Genomic DNA, 25,026 nt, shown 5'->3' with positions numbered 1-25,026 from the left:
TGATCCACTTTTACTACAATCAATTCATAATGTTCAATTGTTACATATTAATCTGGTTGGGGCTTAAGAATAAAAGGAGGTGGGGCCCCCTGTTAGAAAAAATTCATAAAATAAATAAATAAAATACTCACATGCTCATGTGTATTAGTTCTCGACAGACAGACAGCCAGTTTTTCCAGTACTTTAGTGGTTTATGACCAAATACCTGGAAAACTAGTGCCATTCCCTCCATCACCTCAGCTGTATTTAGAAAATGTTAGCATGCTAACATTCCAATAAACAGGATAAACATTACACCCAATGGATACCAGACTGTTAACATAGGCACTCTAAGCTTTTTAACATGGTGAAATTAGCATTTTATTAGATTCCCAGAAGTATTTGTTGCTGGAAAAGGTATTTAAAAGGTTTTTGAAGCTATGCATGAGAGTGGCAGCTGAACAGCTAGCAGATCAGACATGAGCCAAACAGAAGACAATCCTGCTCATTTTAAAATAAGCACTCCTGGCCAACTCTGGAAGGGGGCAGAGTAGACTTCAGGATTTTAGGAACGGACCATTACAAGAAGTTTTAGTCCGCTGTCCATATTTCTGAAAAGCCCCTTTTTGGCAGCAACTCTTACTGATCGGCCAGCAGGTGCACAAGGTTGATTTAAAAAATAAAATAGTACTTCTAAAGTTCCGATCACTTTTCTGTTTAAGCCGGCATTTAGTCAAAGATCAAATAAAGCAGTGAACAAATTTCTGCATAAGCAAAATATAAAAATATAGACAAGCTTTGAAATCACACCGCTTGTCCTTCTGATTTGTGAGGCTTCTTTTAAAGAGTTGATACTACATGCAGCACATCAGCTCAGACTGACTACATGCTGCTTCGGGGTGTGTCAGGGTCCTGAGGTGCTTCATGTTACACACAGCACCATAATTATTCAGTCAGCCTGTGTGTCAATGGATGTTTAGCTACTGTACATTCACACAGAAACTTGCATAAATAACTTGTGTAACATCTGACTAAAGAACAGAGTGCGACTAGCAGTAAGTAACAAACATCTATTAAAGCCTCAGGTCTATGTGGATCCCAACAAGGACACAGGTAAATATGAGACTTGCTTATTTACTTTTATACTGCAAGAAAAAAGTTTTGTGATGTTGACATTTGCTTGTTTTCCTGAGATCACAGCTCAAGAGAGAAGAGAGGTCTGAGATATTATGTGAAAAATATTTAGTAATTAAAAAATGTTACTTAAAATTAAACAGCCTCTGTAATCACTGGTTGTGTTTTATACACAAAATGAACTGACAGGCTTGTAAAAGGCGATGATACCAGGAAGCCAGAAATCAATTCAGCTATTGATTTACATTGAACTGTTTACCAAACCCCACAAAGGCTGACAGACTATTAATTAGCAGCAGTTTGAACCCATAAAGTAAAAACTTGCTGTGACTTGTCGCTATTAGCAACATGACAGAGTTACTGCAAATTTCTGCTTTCTTCTCAGTGTGGACATTAAAGTCATGTTTAGCAAGAATGTTTTTTTTCACATAACATCTACTCAGTGGTGGAAATACTGCAAACTTCTTTGATGCAAAATAAAACTGAACTGCACCAACATTCATGTGAAATTTTGCAGCTTTATGAACAAGTCTCCATGTTGTAGACTGAACAGGACATTCTAAGAAGTAAATATCAAATGTGGAACTGAAGTCTGGCAGAATTTAGCCTAGCTTAGCATGAGGCTGGAGGCGGGGAAGCAGCTAGTCTGACATGCAACCCGGTGATGGAACTAGACAAAAGGTCAGTGCATTGCCAAATAATGATAATGATTCATCCTAATGGGAGCATGAATGTACAGTATATATAAAATTATAATGCACATGACCCGACAGCTGTCAAGATATTTTGCTCTGAACAAAAATAGCCAACCTCATGGTAGCGCTAGAGGAGAAGCCAGGGGATAGGTAGTAGGATTCGACCTCTGGGGAACACAAACATCTGTACAAAATTTCATCGCAATTCATTAAGTAAGTTGTAGAGATGCTTGACTCTGTGCTTCTGCTTCATTCTGAAAACATGAGAAAACCAAAAATTTTTATATAAAGCATCACTTACACACAAACATGAATATACCTACACAAAAAGAAAACACCAGAGAGATAACAAAAAGGATCTCTTTGCGCTTCGATGCCTACGCCAACCAGTCAAACTCACAGGAGTGGGACAAACATAAGGTCACTGATCTTGACCTTTGACCACCAAAACCCAATCAGTTCATGCTTGAGTCCAAATGGACACGCGCCAAAATCAAAAAAATTTCCTCGTGTTCAAAAGAATGGGCTAGCCATATGTAAGGATGTACGGACAGACGGATAATCAGAAAACCTAATGCCTTTGGCTGTGGCTATTGCCGTTGCAGAAGCATAATAAAACACACACTCATTACCCCGAGATTTTCTATTACTGCTATTTAGAATGATATAGTGCTTTTGGTAGACTGGCCTCTATTTCAAAGCATATTTCTAAACAAATTAAAATCGGCCACGTGTCGGTCTTCACGTCGAGACGTTCTTAACATTGAATGACTAATGATTGTGTTTACCTTAGAGTTATGGCCTACCTCATCTTGGCAGTTGTGGAATTTATGGAAATATTTTTAATTTTGCATTATAAACCAATAATTCAGTGGTATGTACATCTTAGTATGTACGTTCAGAGGCAGATCACAATTTGAGTTTGAGAGTTACTGGCTCTGATATGTGCGGTTAGAATAGACATTTCCTTTTCAAGATGAATCAATCTGTGGAAAAAGAAAACGTGGGATGTCCTTGATGCTCTCAGAGGAAAAACAACACAATCCTGTCATCAGACTATATTTGTGTACCTTGAACTACCTTCCACAGGTTAATGAACAAATTAATAACCAGAAATAAGGCTAGTGTTAATTAAAGGCTGACTAAGATTAATTATGAAATGCAAATTGTATTTGAACTTAGGAGAACAAGGTGCTTACAGGTTTGGGTCAAAGACATGCAAATATCAAAGTGTTAATGAACAGACCATCATTTTTCTATACACTTTGAGCCATGTGAAGTGTGGGGGCAACACCGCACTGGTGGCCAAGTGTCGATGTGGTAATTTTGCCAAAAACACTATCAAGCTGGCTGTATGTACTTTACACTCATTTGGCAGTTTATTAGGTACAACAAGCTAAAACAAATGCAGACTAACAGAGGAGTCCTGTGATAAATCTGCCTTCCTGAAGATGACGTTCAGTTTTTGTTAAAACTGTTCTAGATTCAGCTGTATGATCACTTGAGAGGCTGCAGTACGTGCCGGATCCGATCCCAGCCAAACGGGAGGGTACACCTTTTTGGCGTTGCCAGTCTATCAGAGGGCTGACACACAGAGACAGCCAACCACTCTCACTCACAATTTAGTTGCCAAGCAGTCTAATGTCCATATCTGTGGACTGTGGCAGGAAGCTGGAGTACCTGGAGAGAACCCACATTCAAATTCCACATAGAAAGGCCTCAGTGGGCCATGAGGTTCAAGCCTGGAACCTCCTTGCTATGAGGCGATAGTGGTAAGCACAGCACCACTGTGCCACCTCCAGTTCAAAATATTAACGGCTGCTGCTTACAGCCCTTCTAGTGTTATTCTAGCTTCTCTACCTTGTGTTGTCGAAGTACGGTTTGTAAATAAGCCTGACCTGCATCCTAGTGAAGGTAATAAGAAGCATTTTTTTCAAGCCACAAGTAGTCATTTCATAACCGTTTAAACAAAAACCGAACATTCCAGATGTACAGTAATATTCTTTTTCTTCTAAAGGCCATATTTTACACTTTGCACATACCGTTGTGCGTATGCGGACATGAACAAGGGATGCACATACTTTCCTGTTCATACTTCAAATCGAGGGTGTGCCTTTGGCCTGAGTACACCCATGATATCCAAGGCATTGTGGTACACGTACAGTTGGGGCTTTTGTTGTACAGATAGTCCGTCCGGGTGGACACAAACATTTGGCCTGCACACGGACATACACACAGAGTCCATGTGGACCCTTGTGGACCTGGGAAGATGAAGAAAATTAAATCACTCAACCACAGTGGACATGCAAAGAATGACTAGCCCTTTAATGTATAGAAGTGTGAACTATTCAAAGGACAGAGAAGGTTAATCTACAGAGTGATCTATTTAAAAGAAATGCGGTGGTGATAAGAAGCCAGAAATGTATCAAAATGAATGTGAATTTATACTGACACTCAGAGCACTGCAGCTTAACTGATAAACAGAGTATACCCTCAAAGAAAACAACATCAAAAACAAAATCATAAAGACTGGGTACATGAATATAGTGAATAATCTCATGAGTGAACAACAAAATCTTAAACCAACCCAAATGATTGTTTAAATACATTTTATTTGAGCATTACTGTTGGAATATGTGCCGACAAGATAATTACAGAAAAGGCCATAATCAGCCAGTAACATCACAGCACTAATATTTCTGCTGAGTCCCATTACTAGCTTGATGCTTTGTGGTTTACACAAAAATATGAAAAAAATAACAGGACAAGAGTCACAAGAGATGATCTCTGCAGGCTGAAAACAAAAAACAAATATATATGTGCGTGTGTGTTCCCACTGATATGACAAATTCATATTTAAAACTCAGTCAATGAGGATATCGCCAAACTCTAGTACATCTGTTGAGAAAATAAATGGTTTTCTTCTGTTTCTTTTGAGTTGCATGAATAAATTGTATAACATTTGCAATCATCAGTCAACGACCACCGCACTCCGACTATTTCCTTTACCAGACTGAAGTACTTATACCTCTGGTTACATTTTAGCCCAGCTTAATGTTAGGTGCAATTCTCACAGATGTATCAACAGTACAGTAGAACTGGACTTACCCAAAGTGAGTTTGATGAATACAATTGACAATATATGTGTTTTGAGGCAGAGTACACATAATGTTCTTTGTGCAACCACTGGAAAACAAATGCACATATAACATTTAATTGCACATGAACATCTTCAAATTTTGAGTTCAATTACTGGAGCAATATTAACATTTTACTGAAAATGAATGACAGTGCACAGAAATCCACATAACTGTGGGAAGCATACATGTATTTTATTTAATAGTTTGGTTCTTGTAAAATAAATTATACAAAATGTGTGCAGATGGACGAACTGTGATTTGAACACTCACAGTGATATAAAACTGTGAATCTTCAAAAGAAAGAAACATGTTTGTCCCGAGGGCGAATGTTCATTCTTGACCTTGGAAACTGCAGCCTGACAAAATGCTAGATTTAACCGCGACATTCAAACTGCCTTTTGTGGTCTTCTTAGTTTTGGAAAAACCTTGTAAGTGAACCTTGAGTCAAAATAATTTTCTTTTGTCAAATTTGATTTTCTTGTTTTTAAGACTCATTAACAACAAGTGATGACAGTGCCGTTAAATAGACCCACGAAAACAATAAAAGAACAAAAACCAAAACAAACAAACATCCCTCCCCCCGGCAGATATGTATGGCCACTTGGATTTTTGAATACATTCATTTAGTTATGCATACATCCACTACATATTCAAAACCTGATTAGAATTAGTATGTAGTTTGGAGCTGGGACACAAGTTTGAGATTTAAATATTTCTACTATTTCCTGTACAGAAAAGCATTACTTAAATCAAAAAGCATGTTACTTCAGGTAGCAAAAAAAAAAACAAAACAAAACAAAAAAACAACAAAGGACCCATTCTGAATATTAAATGCAAAATAATGAGTTCCCAAATTTTGAATGACATGATGGAGCACGTTTATTTGCTCTACAAACAACAAAATTGGGCCCATGTTTTGGATGATTTACTGTTAAAAGGCCAGTGAATGAGGTCTACCTATCCATGTCGCCTCATCATAGCAGGTGAAAAAACAGGGCACTGAAGAGACCACACATCACTTGTATAATAAACTGGTGTTTTAAGCCTTTTCAGCTACACAGATGTTCTGCTGTTACATTCTCACACTGTACATGTGCCACCGAAGGCTGCATTTATGGTGCCTTTGTGGAAATACCATTTAACTGCACTTAAGCTTTATAAATTTCGTCAGCTGCACATAAAGTGGTTGTCGAATCAATTCATGTTAGTCACTTAAGCCATTATCTTTGCCTTAGTCATGAGAAATCCATATAATAAACCATTTGGCTTGTCAATGGTCTTTGGTGTTAGGTATAGTGTTTTCCCTCTACTCACTGGGTAATCCAATAAAAGGCAGAATTTCTATACAGTACATATCTTGATAAAGTAAGAATTTACTCGTGACAGTAGATAAAACTTGAAACAGGTTCTTGAGAGGTTTTGCTTCAACTGTCTGTGGTCTTTACAATTCTTAATGGTTTCTAGAAAAACAAACAGCTGTTGAATGAAAGTGGAGACTTCCTGTCCATCATTTTATTCAGTGACATTCAATGACAGGCATGTCTGGGAAAAAATGGAAAGAAAGGACACGCAGCCAAGTTAAGAACGGGTTTAAACAGAAATAAACCCTGGCTCCTCCTGCCGAACGTGAAAAATAAATTGTCTGTTCAGTGAGCTCAAGAATAAAAACAAAGACATGTCAATGTTTCAGTCCGCTGTGTAACATTGTAGAGCTGCTTCAGACTCACTGGAACTATTCAAATAACTCCCTACCTCACAGAGTTGGGAATAACCGCATACATGTTCTATTCCACAAGATGAAAATCGCTACATTATGGGGAGAAATCTTGCTATTTCAGGTAATTACCTAAATTTGTTGAGGTAATAAATTGACACCAGTGGAAAAACAGGCACATACATGAGCAGTTAGTCACAGGCAAAAACCTTAACATTCACTAGAGGGCTGCCAACAGTAAAGCACAAGGCGGTTATTTGAGACACCATCCTAGAAACAGCACAGCTCTGCCAGGGTACTGCAGTCTTGTGCTTTGACACTGTTTAATGCTCCTGATCCTTTAAATTAGGAAAATATTTATCTCCATTCATCAGACTGTGATGCTCACTGCATTTCTGTATACTCCTGAAAAACATGGGGACCAAGCTGTGAGTGAGGAAAGCACAGATTTATCTGCGCTTTCTGGATGCAGAGATTAATATTCCGTTCAAAGGATGCGAGTTCCTCATTGTCACGGCGCATTAATACTGTTAAATAAAAACTACTCACAAAGTATTTCACATCGGGTGACTTGTCCATGCAACATAAATTCACTTGTATGGACATACTTGACCCGGAAGTCTTTGATAAGTGTCCAAGGTTTGGGATCAAACATTCTGGTCCACCATGGACGGATGGCAGGAGAGCGTCAGATGCGACCCTGAGCCTGCTGAGCTCGCCTCTCCTCCAGACAGCGACAAACCCACATCGACACCACCTCTGCATTGCCATCATTATACTGAACGATGAAGGCGTGATCCTAAAGAGGAGAAGAGAAAGACACAAGTGTTACACAATCTTTATTTAAAAAACACCTGACAGTGAACATTCTGGATTTCATTTTTTTTGCATATGGACTAAATACACATCTTCAGAACAACATTAGTACATTTAAAGGAATTTACAATTTGAACGATAATGAAATACAAAAAAATTATTTAATTAAAAAGTCAAAATGTATGACAAGTTTTAAAATGAAATGTAATGGCACAAAGTGGACCTGACTAAGTTTAATTTCCCCCCCCATTTTGCATTAAATTTCATATAAAAGCACTTATTAAATATCTGCTGCCACTAACCTTGCTCCATACATATGACCTTCAGATTAACTGTCATCAATTGTAAAGATGAACTGTTTGTAAACACGCAGGTAATGAGCTTTGTCATAAAAATGATATTCTAACAGCCATCAAAAAATGTTTAGACCCGTTCTGCAGCGTTATTTTTATTATCAGACAGATCGGAGCTACAAACATTATTACATCTTAATGTGAAGTGTGCTGTTCAGTTCTATTTGAATAATTGTTCTAAATCGTGATTCAAGAAATAATAATAAAATAGAGGGAAACTAAATTAAACAGGAACATCCTTAATCCCACTTAAATATTAATGTCCAGCAGATATGGTTTTATGTGCAAAATGTTTAAGTGATGGCTTGTCAGGGCATTTTAGAGAAACGTCTTTGGAGTTTAATGGTCTACATGAGTTATAACAGACTGTTAAAGTGAACTTTGTAATAAAATGTAGCAGTGGCACTAACAACCATTCAAAAATGACTGACGAAATACTCTTCAGATTTATAACAAAGAAAATTCTTAAGTGCCAATAACAGTTTTTGAAAGCCCATGAACATGACAAGTCTGTTGAGTGGTAGCTCACCAAGTTGTTAAATGTTGGCACTGTTTGTTGAAACAGAGCTGTCACATGTGATATCTCAGTGACAACAATCCCAATCACCAGCCTCATCTGCAGGACTTTCCAGAGGTCACAGAGGTCACCAAAGGGTCAGAGGTGTGAGGGGGCGGTTGTAATTGAGACAAGTCAACTGAGGCTGACCATGAATTTTATTTGTGGAGTCTAGGTGTCCAATTAGACAAAGAACGCTGTGGCCTTCCAGTTTAAATGAACTTGTCAACAGTGATTTCAACAATATCTGTCCTTAACAACAAGACACTAATAGGAGTCGAGGTCAAAGTAAGAAGATCAGTCACTGCAGAGAGATTGAGAGGGTACTGGCTGTGGGCCGTGGGAAGGTAGGGCTGGACGTCCAGCCCCACCCATGTCCCCTAACCCTCCTGAATAAACCATGGTCATGCAATGGATGTGAGTAGGGCTAGACCTGTGGACAAAGACTTCTGCTCCGTTATCCAGAGTCACAATTAGAACTCTCAAAATAAATAATAAATGCACTGCAACGATTGTATGGCTTGCCATGAAATTTGGTGCATACATTCATACCACTCACAGGATGAACATTTAGATCCCCTGACTTTTCAGGTAAAGATTTTTATTTCTTCACTACTTTGGTTTATGGCTGAATACTTTCTAAAGCAGTGACGTGCGGTCAGGGGAGGCAGGTGAGGCAGAGCCTCCCCTGTCAATCTTGAAAAGAAAAAAAAGTTAACCATAAAATATAATAAATGTTAATATTTGTCGGCTGGTGTGTGCTGTAGGCCCTTCTGCCGTTCAAATCCGATGTTGAAGGAATTTTTTTCAATAAAGAATAGCAGAATTCCCGTATGTCCCGTTCAAATACATGGAGGAGATGCGCGATGAGCCAACACTTGGCTGTGCCTCTCGGTGGATCGTGTAATCAGTTACTCAGTGAGGCAAACAGTACGCCTGACTCAAGGCAGAGGGCGCTAGTGAGCCCACAGATTCTTGTGCTACCTACAATCTTCTTCGTGCTTGTTTATATTTCCTTTACAATTCGCCTTATCAAAATGGAAGATTACATTCCCAAGCTGAGAAAATTCGCAAATCTGGACTTTCAATCAAAACAATCAAATTTTTGTCCAGAAGGATCTTCTTTATTGAGAACATTTGTTTTAATATTGGATTCGAACGGTAAAAGGGTTTGTAATACATACCAGCTGACAAACGGATGTCGTGTACAAGTAAAGGTAAGACCATAAACTTTTATTATTTCTAGTTAGAAATAAGCTCAACTGGAATAAATTTTAACCTCAAATTAAATATGGGTCACGTTTGTGTGAAGAATGCAGATATGAGATGTATAACATAACGCATTGTCTGTTAACAGACAATTTGTATTTGTAAATCTGACTGTAAAAAAGTTAGTGCCTCACCAGCTGTCAACCTCACCGCACGTCACTGTTCTAAAGTAATGGCATTCCTATCTGCCTCAGCTGTACTTTGTGTTTAGTGCTAACATGTGATACCAAGATGCTAAACATGGTTGTACCTGCTTCGCATCACAAGTTAGGATTGTCATTGTGAGCCTCCTGTTAGTACCTGGTTGTTAGCATTTAGCTCAAAGCTATCACTGTGCCATACCAAATAGTAACAGTGCTGTAGAGTCTTAAGCTGGTTTTATATTTCTATCCAAACTGTTTGTGATACAGCTTTAAAACCCCCTCCCCCCCACACTGTTCTGATGACAGATGCTTACGAAATGAGTTATCACTCAACATTTACACCTGCTGTATTTATGTGGAGGTGGGAAAGGATCCAAGGATTGAAATTCTCTCTTTTTTTCCATGTCATTCAACTATTTGTGGCACTCTTCATGTAAACAATCACTACAATTGCCTTGTTCCTGGAGAGAAATTTGCAGTTACCCCCTTTTTAAAACAATATTGCATCTGCCCCCTTTATATGGCTACAGTCACATTACATGCAGTGTAGCTGTATATTTTAAAAGAACATGTTAACACATTACAGCGTGCGCTAATCCTGCACATGCTGTAGAGACTACGAAGGACTGGGGGAGCACCATCCATCCTGTTGTCCTTCTAATGGGCAGCTGGGGTTAACACAGTCTGAGGTTAATTACTATCATATCAGTGCAAGCATGTGTGTGTCAGTAAGAGACAGGTGGAGTGGATGCTCCTGGGCACCCCTATGTGCTGAATATCCATCTCATCCATCATGCTTCTTTGCCTCACTACAGAGGGAGTGACACAGAAATAAAGAAGGAAGTCCTGACTGATGATTTTAAAACCCAGTTCTCCACCTCTGCTCCAGAAATTAACCCTGACAGGCCAAAGACATTTGCTGGACTTTGACCTGGATGAAGGCACGTGCTTTGTCATACCACATTCACACATGCCAGGACACAGTGGAAACAGTACTACCTCAGGTCAAGCACACACTGCAAGTTTTTTTGTGCCTGAAACTGTAGGTTAGGCCTGATCTTTCTTACAAAGCTATAGTAAACTTTTTAGACAGTGTCATTTGATATAAAGCTCCAGAACACAACAGCCACTAAATGGGCTTTATTGAACGCACCCATTAAAGCTAAAAAGTGATAATGGAAAAAGTGATGGCAACTGTTTTAATAACTGGCTGAACCACCTTTGGCAGCAATAAACTCAAGAAAGCGCTTCCTGTAGCTGTGGATTAGACCTGGACAATGTTCAGGAGGAAGTTTGGACCATTCTTTCTTACAGAAGTACTTCAGCTCAGCCATATTCCAAGGACGTCTGGTGTGAACGGCTCTTTTGAGGTCATTCCACAGCATGTCTATTGAGCTGAGGTCTGGGCTCTGACTGAGCCACTCCAAAAGGTGGACTTGGTGTCTTTAAAGCCATTCTGTAGTAGATTTAGTTTGATGTTTAGGGTCTTTGTCCTGCTGCATCACCCAGGGTGTTCTGAGCTTCAGCTTGCAGACAGCCACCCTGACATCATCCTGTAGGATACGCTGATAAATTTGGGAATTCATTTCCCTCTCCACAATGGCAAGCTACATCATCCTGTAGGATACGCTGATAAAATTTAGGAATTCATTTCCCTTTCCACAATGGCAAGCCGCCCAGACCCAGAAACAGCAAAGCAGCCCCACATCATGGGGCTCTGTTCACTGTACTTCACTTCATTTTGGAGTTAAGACTAACAGATGGTGAACAGCAGTTACATTTACTGAAATTACTAAAGTGCAGTTAAGAGGGAAGACGTCAGAGGAGATGGTCTGTACGACCACTGAACCGACTGAGGAAGAACAAGGCGGGAATTCCCATGCTTGTCTATTATGAGAGATATGAACGAAAAAATGTAATGCAACCAATCACATTTGTTGCCGTCTGCGTCACCACGACATATAGTTACATTTCTGGAGGTGCCCATCAAGCTAAAAAGTAGATTATGGCATAGCGTATGAGGCTATGTGCTACCTATGCTGTACCTACAGCGTAGATTCAACGCAGAACCATAAATCAAGCTTTACTCTAACCTTAACCATTACCGCAGCTTGCCTAAACCTAATGCTCCCCCAACCTTAAACCAAGGCATCACTCTAAAATGTACTTATTTAGGTTTTGGGGACTTGCTTTTTGTCCCCATAAGGATGTCAAGTTCCCACAATGTAAATGTGCAAAGAAATTTACGTCCCCACGTCCCCCCAACACGACACACAACCCGCCACACACACACACACACACACACACACACACACACACACACACACACAAATATATACATACATAGTCATCTAATAATTACATTTTCTGCAGCTTAAATTAAGTATGGAACCTGTAAGGAAAGAATAATAAATACCAGTCCTTAGTTAGGTCATCGAAGGTGTTCTGACTTGCTCTTGTAGCAGTACTTGGACAGAGGAACGACAGGGGAAGGACTTGTTTAAAAGTTACATTAATCACCATCTGGTCACATCAAACAGAAATGGCCTAAACCCAGGGGAAACTCTACCTAACTCTTTAATTGTTTGATGATTTTGAAGGGTCTGTTTAATCCAAGATTAATTTATGCGATTTTAAATAACTCTATGTATGATTAATACCCTCAGAAGAAATTAAAAGGAGTTTGAGGCAATTATAACAATAGACTGGTCATCACCTCATTAGAATAGTGTTGAAGGAAACATGGTGTGTGTGTCAGTGTGTGAATGTGGATGCGCAAGACATTGAGAAAGGTGAAGAAGTAGATAGAATAACTAGCTCTTTACAGATTTACATGCTAATCACTAGCTCCCTCTGGAAAATGGCTGGCATTGGCTGGTGTGTGTATAAATGAACAGTATGAGTGTGTGCGCATTCTGGTTGATCTTGGCGCACAGGGAATGTAGGGGAACTTCTGTCACGAGTGTTACAATGTCATTTCCTCTCTAAATGTAATGATTCAAGCATCTAATGTTGCTTTCTATGTGCTGCATTCCAAACTGTGTGCATAGTGAGGCAGGTGGTAGCTGGAGAATGTCCTATCAATGAACCAAAACACTACGTTAGCTACTGAACCAGAAAGACAAGAGTAAACAATAAAACATGAGAAGCAAGAGGAGTAAAGCAGGCTTTGTACTGACATAGCTCATATATCTTCAGAAACTCCATCCACCCATACCTTTAAATGTTGGATAAGTACCTTTCTGAAACCAATAACCTAACATTCACACCCACTTCACACCGCTGTTCAGTGACGAGAAGCCAAAGACTGAACTTAATTTTGTTTTTGTTTTTTTATTCATTTGTGACACCTTGTGCGTTAAGCAATACTGCACTGCGCACACACACACATTGTCTCTATCATGTCTGAATTTTCACCTATAAAATGTCTTATAGTCTCTTTCTGATAGACATCAAAGTAAGCATAAGACTGCGATCATTCTCATGGCCAAGTTTTTCCCCCCTCCCACATTTACAAAAGAGCAAAATGTCCACTACTTCAGTGGTCAAGATTCTCTCTCAAAGCTGGGGAGCTTCTCGCTTGGCTGTATGCGCCATCAAACACAAATGGCAGATAAACCTGAGGAGAGATTAGAGCTTTTTGCTGAACTAACAAATCCTACTGGTTGATCACGAGGAGAAGTGGGATCATGGGCAGAACAGGGTGAACATATGCAGCTGTTGTATTTTATTAAGTGAGATGTACTGTAGAAGTCTAGGCCAGCAGAGGTAGTTAACTGTGACCTGCATATGTGGAATTGGTCGTTGCAAACTGGAAGAAAAATGAAAGATGCACAGAAAAGCAATGAAAAATTAATAACTGTCTTAAGAGCAACGTTCTGACATTCTTGGCATCAAAGAACCTTATGGGAAACCAGTCTATTGTTACTGAATTGTCATTTCAATGATAAATGGACAATTTACTTTTTCCAGAAGATGAAACAATCTTGCTTAATCTACAATATTCATTCATTTCCAATTTTGTCTTAAATGTGAACAGAAATAAACCTTGCTTAAGTCAAATCAATGATTTTGGCATATTCCATCCAAATGCCAAAATGGATCTTTTTTATTGTACAAATTCTGATTTCAATAAAGACAAGTTTAAAACCTGATTTGGACTCAAAGTTGTGCATAGGGTACAAGATGTTAATGATTATGGTTACAGATTGTGTGTCTTGAGCAAAGTTAAAAATTCAATTCCCCGCCTCATGTCTCAGAAACAACACTTCATCAAAACTTCACAGGCCTCTGCCCACAAACCCCCAAGCCTCTGCTCTCCTTTTACACAAGAGGCCAAAGCGGACCGGTTAGACCAATTTTACAACCTGTCATGATGGAATAATAAAGTACGGCCAATGCTAAAAACTTGATAGTGCTCAGTTCTATACATTTGTGTGTTTGTTTGCATCTGTGTATGTGAGTCAAAATTAAATTTGGTGAAGTCAGACACAGGAGGGGTTCCTTTGTGAAAAACCAAGGGGCTCATCTGGTGTCTCCAGGGTTGAATAGGGGTAACACAATGTGTGTGTGTGTGTGTGTGTGTGTGTGTGTGCCTATAAAGAGATGTAAAATAGAAGGACGGTACTGACAAGGGTGCTAAAAGGCTGTGTGAAGGATGCTGGCTGGGGAATGAGGGACAACGAGGGAGAAGGGGGAGGGAAAAGACAATCAAATCACAATCAAAAAATATAAGGGTGTAGCGGTCATCACTCTTGTTTTTACCCCTCACCCACACATACACACACACTACACAAATTAACACATAAAAAACGTACACAAATATAAAAAATAATGTTGCACCTTTTGTGTTGTTCTATAAACGAGTAGAGATGCAATGCAAAGCTTAATGAATAAGCCAATAGATGCTGCACACAGACCAAGCCTGGTACTGAAGGAGATGGAGAAAGACAACCCGTTTAGAACCAAAAGCAAGAAACCTCAGACAGCACAGGTCATCACCAAATACCTGTAAGTCCTGGGAACGGGCCAATGGAAAGTCTCCTCCACTGACTAACGTCATTATTTGGACAAGATAGGGTGTCTTCAATGAAAGATGCATTAGTATAGAGACAGAAAAACAATCACTTTCATCACTAATGGCTCATCATGCTATTCTTAGCAAATGAAGCAGCTTAGTAGACATAAGAAGAAAGAAAGCTCTCAATGTGATAAAAGTGAAATATTGAGCATGACACAAACAATATTTCTTCTTGATTAATTAGTGTCCAACAAAGTGATGAACTAATTATGAGTCAAGGTGTAACCATATGGGCTCAGATCAACTCCCTTAATGTTAACACTCCTTCGTAATGTATCAAGTTACAGATTTACTTCTTATATACTGTACATCAAACACACAGGGAGAGCACACCAACAGGATGTTTCTAAAGCTAAAATATTTGAAAGTCCATTCAAATGGCTAATTTATATCTGAAATAAAGGGTGGTGAAAAGAACATGGGGCACGTTTTCTAATAAAGTAAATGCGTTCAGTTGGTTAGGTATCTGGTATACAGTAAATATGTTTTGCTGAGTTAATACTTATTGTAAACACACACACATAAATAAAACAAACAAGAACATATCACAGGGTCCATTTAAATCTAAAACGGTCCTGCGCCATGATTCTGATACAGTGTACAGATATGTACACCTGGATCTGAAACGCAATTCAGAATACAAAGCTGATTTTGCATTTCATTAATTAGCAAAAAATTAACATCTCAACATGGCCTCAAAGTCCATCATGCCAAAATGAAATACTAGGAGTGGGCTAAAGACATGCAGTGCACATTTCTTGAACCTTGTGTGACAGAGGAAGAGCCTGGCCAGAAGGCATCCCATACTGCCCAGTGTGTCCATGCAGCAGAGTTTCCCAACCCCCGTAGACTAGTTAAAAAAAACAACAACAGATTGAGTGGACCCCAGCAAGCCACTGTAATTCGAATGGCTGTAATTAGACAAAGATGTGAACATCATATATCAAGAGACAGCTATAGGAGATGTAGACAGTTGACTCTGAACAATGACTGCTATCATTGTCAGCTATGCCTCCAAATAGTTTGGCTCAGAAAGGCAACACCAAGCCCACACAGTGAGTCGTAGGGCCACAGAAATATATAAACTAAGGCAAGAGCTTTAAAACCTCAAGAGGCAATGTAAAGCATTCACTGGAGAGGAGAAACAAGCTTTAGCCAAATTTCAAAACATCTTAAGAAAAGGCTTATGACCTTCTGCAGGGCAGAGTGGCTTGGGAGAACAGAAAGCGACCCCTTCATCAACATCGCTATTGCTGGAGCCATGACCAGGTGCTCAAGACAGTTACTGAGAACATTTCCAAAGCTATTAGCACTAGTAAATGCAATCTTACCCCAAAAAGGGCCATCACATTTGCTAAAGCTAGAAAGAAACCTCTTCAGACCCGTTGATTTGGGCAAGCAGCAGTTTCCTGAACATATTACACTGACATCACTTCAGCCAGACATCATAATCATCTTTGATGCTACCAAACAACTGATCATGTTCCAGACCTGAGGAAGCAAGGTCACATAACTGATGGTGCATCTAAAGGATGTATCTTACACAACATGTTTTATCAAAGACCTCAAAGTTTTCTAATGTTAACCTCTGCTACACATACTGAAACTTGTAGACCGTGCTATTGCTACCAACAAACATGAAGCTGGGCCTGTGTTTTCATACAGCATATGTTTGACACTGTGGGAGAATAATGAAGCTATACACAAAATACTATTTATGTCAGAGAAAACTATGTCATTCTTCACGGTCACAGTGTATTGCCCATTTTTGTACTGTCCTTAGCCTCTCTCCTTTTATTTGTGTTGGGAAAATAGCAACCCAAGAAAATGATTTCCCTTTCACTGTGCGCCTTAGGTAAAATGATAAAGTTGAGGCTAACAGCATAAAATATTACTAGTTTGAGCAAAGCATCCAGTACGAGTAGTTGTCACAGACTTTGTCAAGCCTCAGCGACAGAACCCATCACGCACAGGCATGCAATCAAACAGCAACCCTGTAAAGAGCATCTAATAGGATAAAATCTCAATGACAATAATGATGTCAATAAAAGCTACGCCAGTGATTAGGGAAACCACATGCTGAAACCTGATGAGCAAACTAGAGCTACAAGGTGAGTTTGTATGGTCATAAAACAACATTATTTGCTCAGTGTCTGCACCACTGTGTGATTTCCTGCATTACCTTCCAGGAGAAATGAGTCGCACAGATAAAACCTGAGAGCAAATAGGACTTTATGTACAGTAGAGGGAGAGGAGAAAAGGGGAGCTGTGGCTAGGTGCATTAACATACAGATAGAATAGGTAAAGAGTTTTAATGTACTCAGGAGGCTGGGGGAATGGGGAGGTAAAGTGAGAGGTGGGGAAGAAAAAAGGGATGAGGAGGAGGAGAGAGAAAGACAATCAGCAAGCTGGTGCCACAAAGGCAGGCATCCATGACCTTATATCTCAGTTCATCATGGGCAGAGGAAGAAATGAAAGGCCTACAGGAGAACAAAAATATAAGAGAGGTTGAGGGGAAGAAGGAGTCACAAAAGGCAGAGAGTACAGTGAAAATTTGAAAAAGAGCACAATGAATACGACCAAAGTGGGGCAGAGTATGAATGTGAAGGAGAGTGACAAAAATGTAACACTGATAGGAGCAGTGCAGGAAATGCCACCCATGTGATCAACAATGACCTAAAAGCATTTAAAAACCAAAAAGAAATTAAAGCAGTGTGTGTGGTTGAAAAAAGAAACACATGCTATGCACTATCTAGACAGTAATACTGCTCAGGTGTTAAATGTCATTCTTGAGGCTTACGTCTCAGTTAAACCCACCCTCAGCCGGCCCGCCAAGTTTTGTCATACTTTGGTTTTATTTGTACACCATAAAAAAAGCAATAAGCAATAAAGAAAATACCTATGAGAAATTGTTAACTTTGCTAAGAAAATATAGGAAAGAATGGGCTCTGTTTATTTATATTAAATCTCATAAAGGTGCCCTGTGGAATTTTGTTATCAACAAAGTTTCTGTTAAGATGAAGTGTTATTCACCAAAATGTACAAATCTGTTGAACACAACAATAGCAAAGACACGTTTAAATAATCTGAGTCCAGCATTGTTTAATTCATCGTTTCTCTTTTCTAATGCTGCATTACTTGGTCCATTACACAATATAAATAAAACTGGGACTCACTCATAAAAATATTGCTCATTAGTAATACTAGTGGTCACAAACTTCACAAGGTACCTTTAAATCCTTTATGTGTATTGCTGAGCAAAACCTAAAATGGTGCTTGCAGTCTTCTTTTTTTTTATTAATTCAATCAATAGCTCCAGTTCACAGGACACACTGACATGTTTGTGACTTAAAAAACCTCTGAGAAAACATGTACAGTACAGAATTGTCTGTAAAATAACTAAATGAGTGTTCAATTTCCTGATTTCTTTCAGTCTGCAGGCTGCTCACATTGATATGTGATGAAACATGTTGAACTTTTAGGGTTGTTTTTTTTTGATCAGAACATTGATTTGTAATGTCAAAGTATTATATGGAGGACATCTTGTTTGTCTCAGTGGCATTAAAGAAATTAATATTTAGTACAGCATGACATATAGTGTAGTTATATATAACAAATATTACACCACTGATAACTGAGGTCCTGGATCAAATGTGTTTAATATATTGGGATATCGACTGATTTCTCAATTAAACTAAACTCTTCTCCACTATAGCAGTTATGCACACACTTTTAGAGACAGTTATTAACAAAGGTGTCTCTCAACACAAAAAATGGAAGTTCAAATAAAGATAAGTAAATTACAAAGCACTACAAAAACAACAAGCTGAACTTCTTCAAAAGTAGTAGTACATGGTCTCTCTCTAGAGACAACCACTTTACTTTGGAGGCAAGAAGTCCAGATGAGTGTCTAGACAGCATTTTTCTTAACTCCTCTTTTCTGGTGTGAGACTGAGAACATACAATCTGTTAGCAGTTCTGCATTTCCACCCTCTGGCCCTCCATCCCCACAACACAAACCCTCTCCCCTCCCTCTCTCTGTGGACACAGGAACCAGTGTGTTTTAAACTTCTTAAAAGGCAGTTTGTGCACACTTCTGTGCTTATATTAGAACAGCAAAAACCATTAAGTCCACACTGGAAGGGAGAAATGTGGTTTTGCTAGCAAACACAGGAAGAGCTAGAACTTAGTGGAGCCTACTCTTTAAATACTACACCTAAATACATTTGCTAGATGAGCAAAGGACAGTGGATGGCATTGTCCCATTAAAAGATCCTGTAACACTAATTTATTCCTGATGCAATGGATGGTTGAACAAGTTCCATCTCATTCAATTAGAAATGTTAATATTTCAGTCAGGACATATAAGCAACACTATGTCAGACGCTTGAGTGATCAGCAGTACTGTATTGTGCAAGTTAAATGACCTACAGTGTAAAGAAAAAGGTGACGTATAATATATAGCGAAACTGACCTAGTGATTTATATTCATGAATAAAATAATTGGCGTAAGACATGAAGTCAGTAAAATGTTAAAATGATAAGTCTATATGGTGTTACTGTTAAATCTACAAAGAAAGGCAGACATTCATACAAACACAGTTAAAAATAATTTCCCTTTGTCCATTGCCCAAATTTTCATTGGGTTACAAAAGTTTACTTTGTGACCTAGATTTATTTCACTCTTTTACAGCAGTAAGGCCTAATTCATTCAAGTTAGATCCAATGCAGTAAACTCAACAAATTATCGCTGAAGTAGGTCTCAATCCTACCTCAAGGTTTCTAGCTGACCTCTGTCTGACATCTTTCATTGGTAGCAAAGAGTTCATTACTCTAATTTCCACACAGCAACGCTAACTCCAAGGCCCCTTGACCCAAAACACCTCAAATCACGGCAAAAAACAAAACAAAACAAACAAAAAAAATAACCATTTTCCAAAAGCTACAGATAATAAAATTATGTTTTATACATTTTTGTTGGAATGTCTGAATATGATCACCCTCAGCAATTCAGTATTGATATTTTGGAGCCATGTAATGGAAAACTTGGTTCAACTTACCATGAGGTTGTTAGGGGCAGGCCTCTCTTTGGGTTGTCGTCGCATGCTGTACAAAAGAGACAAGCAACCACAACTCAAACAAGTGTGCAAGATGCCTTTTTGTTCAAATTTAATTTCAACTGCATAATTTTCCTTTTAAAAAAGAATATTTAAGAGAAGACTTGCAATGGAAATACAAAGAGACACCTTCACTGACAATTATGCCAAACTAAATAATTTAATTAATATTTCTAAATGAAATGAATATAAAATTAAATTAATATTTCTTTTTACTCGGAAAACCTCAGTGAGCATCCTCCATAGTGTGAATTCATGCTGTATACAACAAAACTGTGTATACCCCTGGTCAATATCACTGTAAGGTTAAATTACTCAAAACGGTTTCATCTCACAATCAAGAATTACTTAATTTCCAAATTAAAACAATAAAATCTCACTATTGTAGGGTGTACTGACGCTTGTTGCAGTTGGTTTTTAAGTATGAACCTTTCACTATAGTTTAATTAGTAAAACATCCTCTTCTTTAAATTAACTGGCTTAATTCCTTTTAGGCTTTATCTAAAAACAAATTAAAAAAAACATATTAGAGAATGTGCATTTATTTAATATTTTAATATAACTGACCAGGGATGTACTCACCTTTATTGCATAGTGTATATGATCTTTCAAAATGACCTACATTGGAGACGCTCAAGAATTATTCATGTAATTGGTTTATGTATCAAAATGAATGGGCTATGTCTAGGAATAGCCTGGGAGAAGACGGTGCCAGCCCTGCACCAAGGCTGGGCAGGGCACATTAGCTTGTCCTGAGAGAGAGGTGCTGTGTTTGAGTAAACAAAGCAGACACGAGAATAAACAACAGCTGGTACATCCAGCTAGTGGGTTTGCATACATGCACTAACCACATGTGGTTTGGGAGTAAATGTAGATGTTTGTGCAAATGTAAAGGTTATAAGAAGATAATGAATCAAGGCAAACTGAGCAAACACTGTCTTTGTGCCATGGCATTAGATATATCAGTCACTCCTTATAAATAAGCACTGCTTTTTATTCAAGCAGTATTGATCATCATAGCTAAAACCATTACAACCACAAAGCATGAACACACACAGACACACTCACTTTAATCCTATTGTATACCATTATAGCTTTGATTCATCTACAACAATTTGGCTCATCTATGTCAAAGGCAGTTTCTGGCTGCTGTAATTGTTCAGTCTGGGTCTGCGGGGCTCAGCTGGTTGACCATGCCAAAGATATTAAGTGAGTACAAACTAGAATCACAAACAAATGCACTACACAAATCAACGGCAAATGAAAACAGACAGAATCCCATTTAAAATCTGATGTGTTAATTACATTTTTTCTGGTGTCTGCATTAAGGAGAAACAGTAACTTACTCACCACTGAGTGATGAAGTGAACAAACTTCTCACTGAACTGGCCGACAGGAAGGACCGGAGGATCCTGTAAAGAGGACCAAAACAATTTTGATAGCAAGTGACATTTTAATCTGGGATCTGAAAAGTCTCTGCAGTGACTCAATAGCATATAAATACAATACGAGTAGTTTACATTAACAGGGATTTATTAATCTGACAAAATAGGGTTAGTCATAGTTTAGATAAACTTGAAATCATTAAATCTGATTTAATCTTAATTCTGTGTTGCACAATTTAATTAAACCAAATTAGGAAAATGTTTATAAATAATTGAAACCAAAGCTGAAAATTGGAGTAAACTACCATAAAATACTGGCCAAAATGAGAGCTCCATCAAAATCTCACAAATATAATCATCATGCTGACATTCTTGACCAGTTACATTTTAAGAGTTAGTTAGACTGACTTTGGACCATCTGAGATGAAAGCTGAGAATTGTGGCAGATACGTGGTAAAATCTCTGCCCAAACTATAACTGAGAGCGTGGTCCTAAATCACACTATGAAGACAGATCCACTGAAGGCTGATTCAGAGCTTTGGTGACAACAGACACCCCGTAGCAAAGGTCTGGCAGTGTCAGACGTTTAGGACCAAAGCCTCACTGTGCAACTGTTGTTATGACCCACATCATAACCAATGAAAATTCAGTATTACCAAAACAAACACATTAGCTTTAAATGCTAAAGCATCCAGAAAAATACTTCGCATCGAACCCAAATTTGAGTCCTGTGTCTGCTTTAAACACTCCCCATCTCACAAAGCTCTTTGTCCCACTGTCTCTGTGCAAAAGAACGTGACCTCTTCGGTCTAGCAGCCACCGTTTTGGACTTTGAGCTGCCGAGAGGTCCTTTGTGGCTGGGTTTTTCAAATGACCATTTGCGGTTGGAAGGACATTACTTATTGCCTTCACCGGGTGGCAAGTGGAGCTAGTATATGTATGGTATTCCAATAACACAAAAGCTGCCCATTTTCCCTTGATTTATCAGACAATGTATAAAACTCTTAGTTAACACAACTTTAAGAATTAAAACCAATTTGCTTAAAATTAGATTAGGGCTTTGTTGCAGCAGAGATAATGTTAAAAAATAATGTAATCTAGGTTTCCAGGTTAGGTCATTTTTGTCAGATAGAAAAACACACAAGTTGAAATACAATACACGAGAACCACCAAATTGTTATAGCTAACATCTTGGCTAACAGCTGCCCTCCAGAATTCCATTACAATAAAGCCGCACAGTGGGAGAAGTTGGTGCCTGAAGTTTCAGTTCTGCCTGAAAAATACAGCATGCATTTTTCATCAAGCTTTAGTGCATATTCAAAAGAGAACATAAACTGTACACTAACAGAATAAGCTCAAGTGCAACATTAAGTAATTTATATGGCTTTAAACAAGTACTGATACAACATATGTTCTGCAACATTGAGAGCCTGGATTCAGTGAGGTTGAGAGTTAAGTACCTTTCTTGTATGAAGACTTTAGTGTGTGACCTCAAGGCTACATGCTGTAGCCTTTTTTTATTTTTTTGTATTCGTGGCAGCACTGAGGGGTGACTGGCAGCCAAGTTAATGTACAACAACTGCTGGGTGACAGCATTCATTCTTACTGGGTCAACCAATCAACAAATCCGGCAATACAAAAGACCAAAGTGCAAATGTAAAAGAAACACTGTATATTAAAGTGGTCTTGACTGTCATGGGTGAAAGAATGTGACAAACATGAAATAACAATTCAGGACAGCACTACAGGGCACAATTAGTATGTAATTGTTAATATAAATACCAATTCCTATGATTAATTTGTATGCAGAAAAAAGTTGAAGGTCCTCTTTCTTTTTGACTTAGTCCAGAATAGACAGTTGACTAAAAAAAGCAAATCTAAGAAGGAAAAAACACAACCTGTTTATACAATTACCGTAATAAATAATTTACAACAACTGGAAATAGAACATAAAGCAAATCAAGGCAAAAATAGGCCGAGGTGTTGACAGACCCCGTCAGAAATTTTGTTTGTTAAAAACAGAAACTGCTAAACAATGACTGATGTTCATGCATAACGTACATATGGCTCTGAACCTTCTTTTGATACCTTTCACACTACTTCACTCATTAAAAGTCAGAGCAAAAGAGGAAAATTATTAGGGATATTATATACAAATGAAAATACATTTCTGTAGAGACCAAGTAGTAAACTGAAAATAATGTTTCCACTGATAACAAATATTCATGCCTATACATCACAATGGCTGGTACACAGACAATCCACAAAGGGCCATTAAAAAAAGAAATTAAAGAAGTGCTCTTTAGTTTGTTAGCAGCGCATGCACCGCTGTTGCTCTGAATGTCCTCTAAAACAAGCTTTTATTAATAAACACAATACCACTTTTAAACTAGAAACTACAGCTACACTGTAAAAAAGAGGAATAATATTACAACTGGTTTGGTTGTTTGTCCTGTTCACCTGTACTAACTTGAAATAGTGTTTTCATGCTGGATACTGTAGCAGCCCTACAATATAAACCAAAAATGTATTTCAAAAACTATAGTCTGACATTTTAGAAACATTTGCTTTTTCCTGACAGAAATAATAAATAGTGCAGCCCAAAACCCCCAGTAAAATGAATGCCACTTTTGGCTTTTTCCTGTTTAGGGGTTGCCACAGTGAATTGTCACACTGACGATTCGCATGTTGGCACGTGTTTTACACCAGATGCCCTTCCTGATGCAACCCTGACTCGAACCCGGGACGCAGCAGCAGGAGCGCCTGCACCCTAACTAACTAGTCTATCAGGGAACCCTGTTTTGTAGAATAATCATACTAATTCATTTAACATGAAAGGTTGCACAAAGTACAGTGCTAAGAATAAACTTTATGTTCAAAGAAGTGTCTGACGCATTAAAATACTACCACATTGAAGAGATACCTGAGGATGCACGCAAAGATGTTATAAGGTATGTTAAAACACAGACCACATTTCTGAATGCTAGTGATTTATATATGGGACCTTCCCTTGATTATTCTTCCATTTTTTATCATTGTGGCTTCTTACTTTGCGGGATGGTGTGAGAAAATCCTTTAGCAGTCAGACGGTGTTTTCTCTATTATTGCAAGTTTTTACTCTGATCTTCTGACTTTTTGTTTGGACTTGGCTGTAATGAGCTAGGAAGGAGCCACAGTATCAACACATTGGAGCTCACTGTGGGTGTGATAAACAAGAAAGGTTTTCTTCTTTACATCTAAAAAATGATTGATGCTAATTAGGCTGCAGCAGAACATACACCCTTTTAGCACGTTTGAAAAAGCAACATTTTTAATTATACAACAGCAATCATACATTATTACTCTAGTTTTCAGTGTTCAAACTGGAGCAAAATGTACCTAGGTTCCTTTAATTAATTAACAAAAGACCAAACCGGACTTAAAGAACGAGAGGTGTTATTCAAATGCGACTAAAACTAACAGGGACATTTCATCTTGGCAGACAGAGAAATCTGAAAACTGTGACAAATTGAACAACACCAAGGTGTGTGTGTGTCAGGCTTGCTACATGTTGTCAGCGGAGGATCTATGAACTGTGTCATGTAGAACAGCTGTGCCAGACTGACCCTCTATTAATGCCCCTCACCTCATTACTCTATCTCACTC

General features: G+C 38.5%; 1 protein-coding gene across 3 annotated transcripts in view; it reads right to left on the bottom strand.

Annotated features, from left to right (window-relative positions):
- Positions 1-4,411: 4,411 nt before the first annotated feature.
- Positions 4,412-25,026, bottom strand: part of map2k5 (mitogen-activated protein kinase kinase 5) — a 62,310-nt gene continuing 41,695 nt past the window's right edge. For all 3 annotated transcript variants that reach the window (XM_020605728.1, XM_020605727.1, XM_020605730.1), the window contains 3 exons: positions 21,347-21,408; positions 19,940-19,985; positions 4,412-7,461 (listed from right to left, as the gene is read on the bottom strand). In XM_020605728.1, the coding sequence (XP_020461384.1) occupies positions 7,351-7,461; positions 19,940-19,985; positions 21,347-21,408 (219 nt within the window). In that variant the 3' untranslated portion in view covers positions 4,412-7,350. The remainder of the gene's footprint in view (positions 7,462-19,939; positions 19,986-21,346; positions 21,409-25,026) is intronic.

Source organism: Monopterus albus, unplaced genomic scaffold, assembly GCF_001952655.1.
Source record: "Monopterus albus unplaced genomic scaffold, M_albus_1.0 scaffold72.1, whole genome shotgun sequence".
Lineage (NCBI taxonomy): Eukaryota > Metazoa > Chordata > Actinopteri > Synbranchiformes > Synbranchidae > Monopterus > Monopterus albus.
Note: the sequence above shows the minus strand (reverse complement) of the source record. Positions and strands in the feature narration are given on the sequence as shown.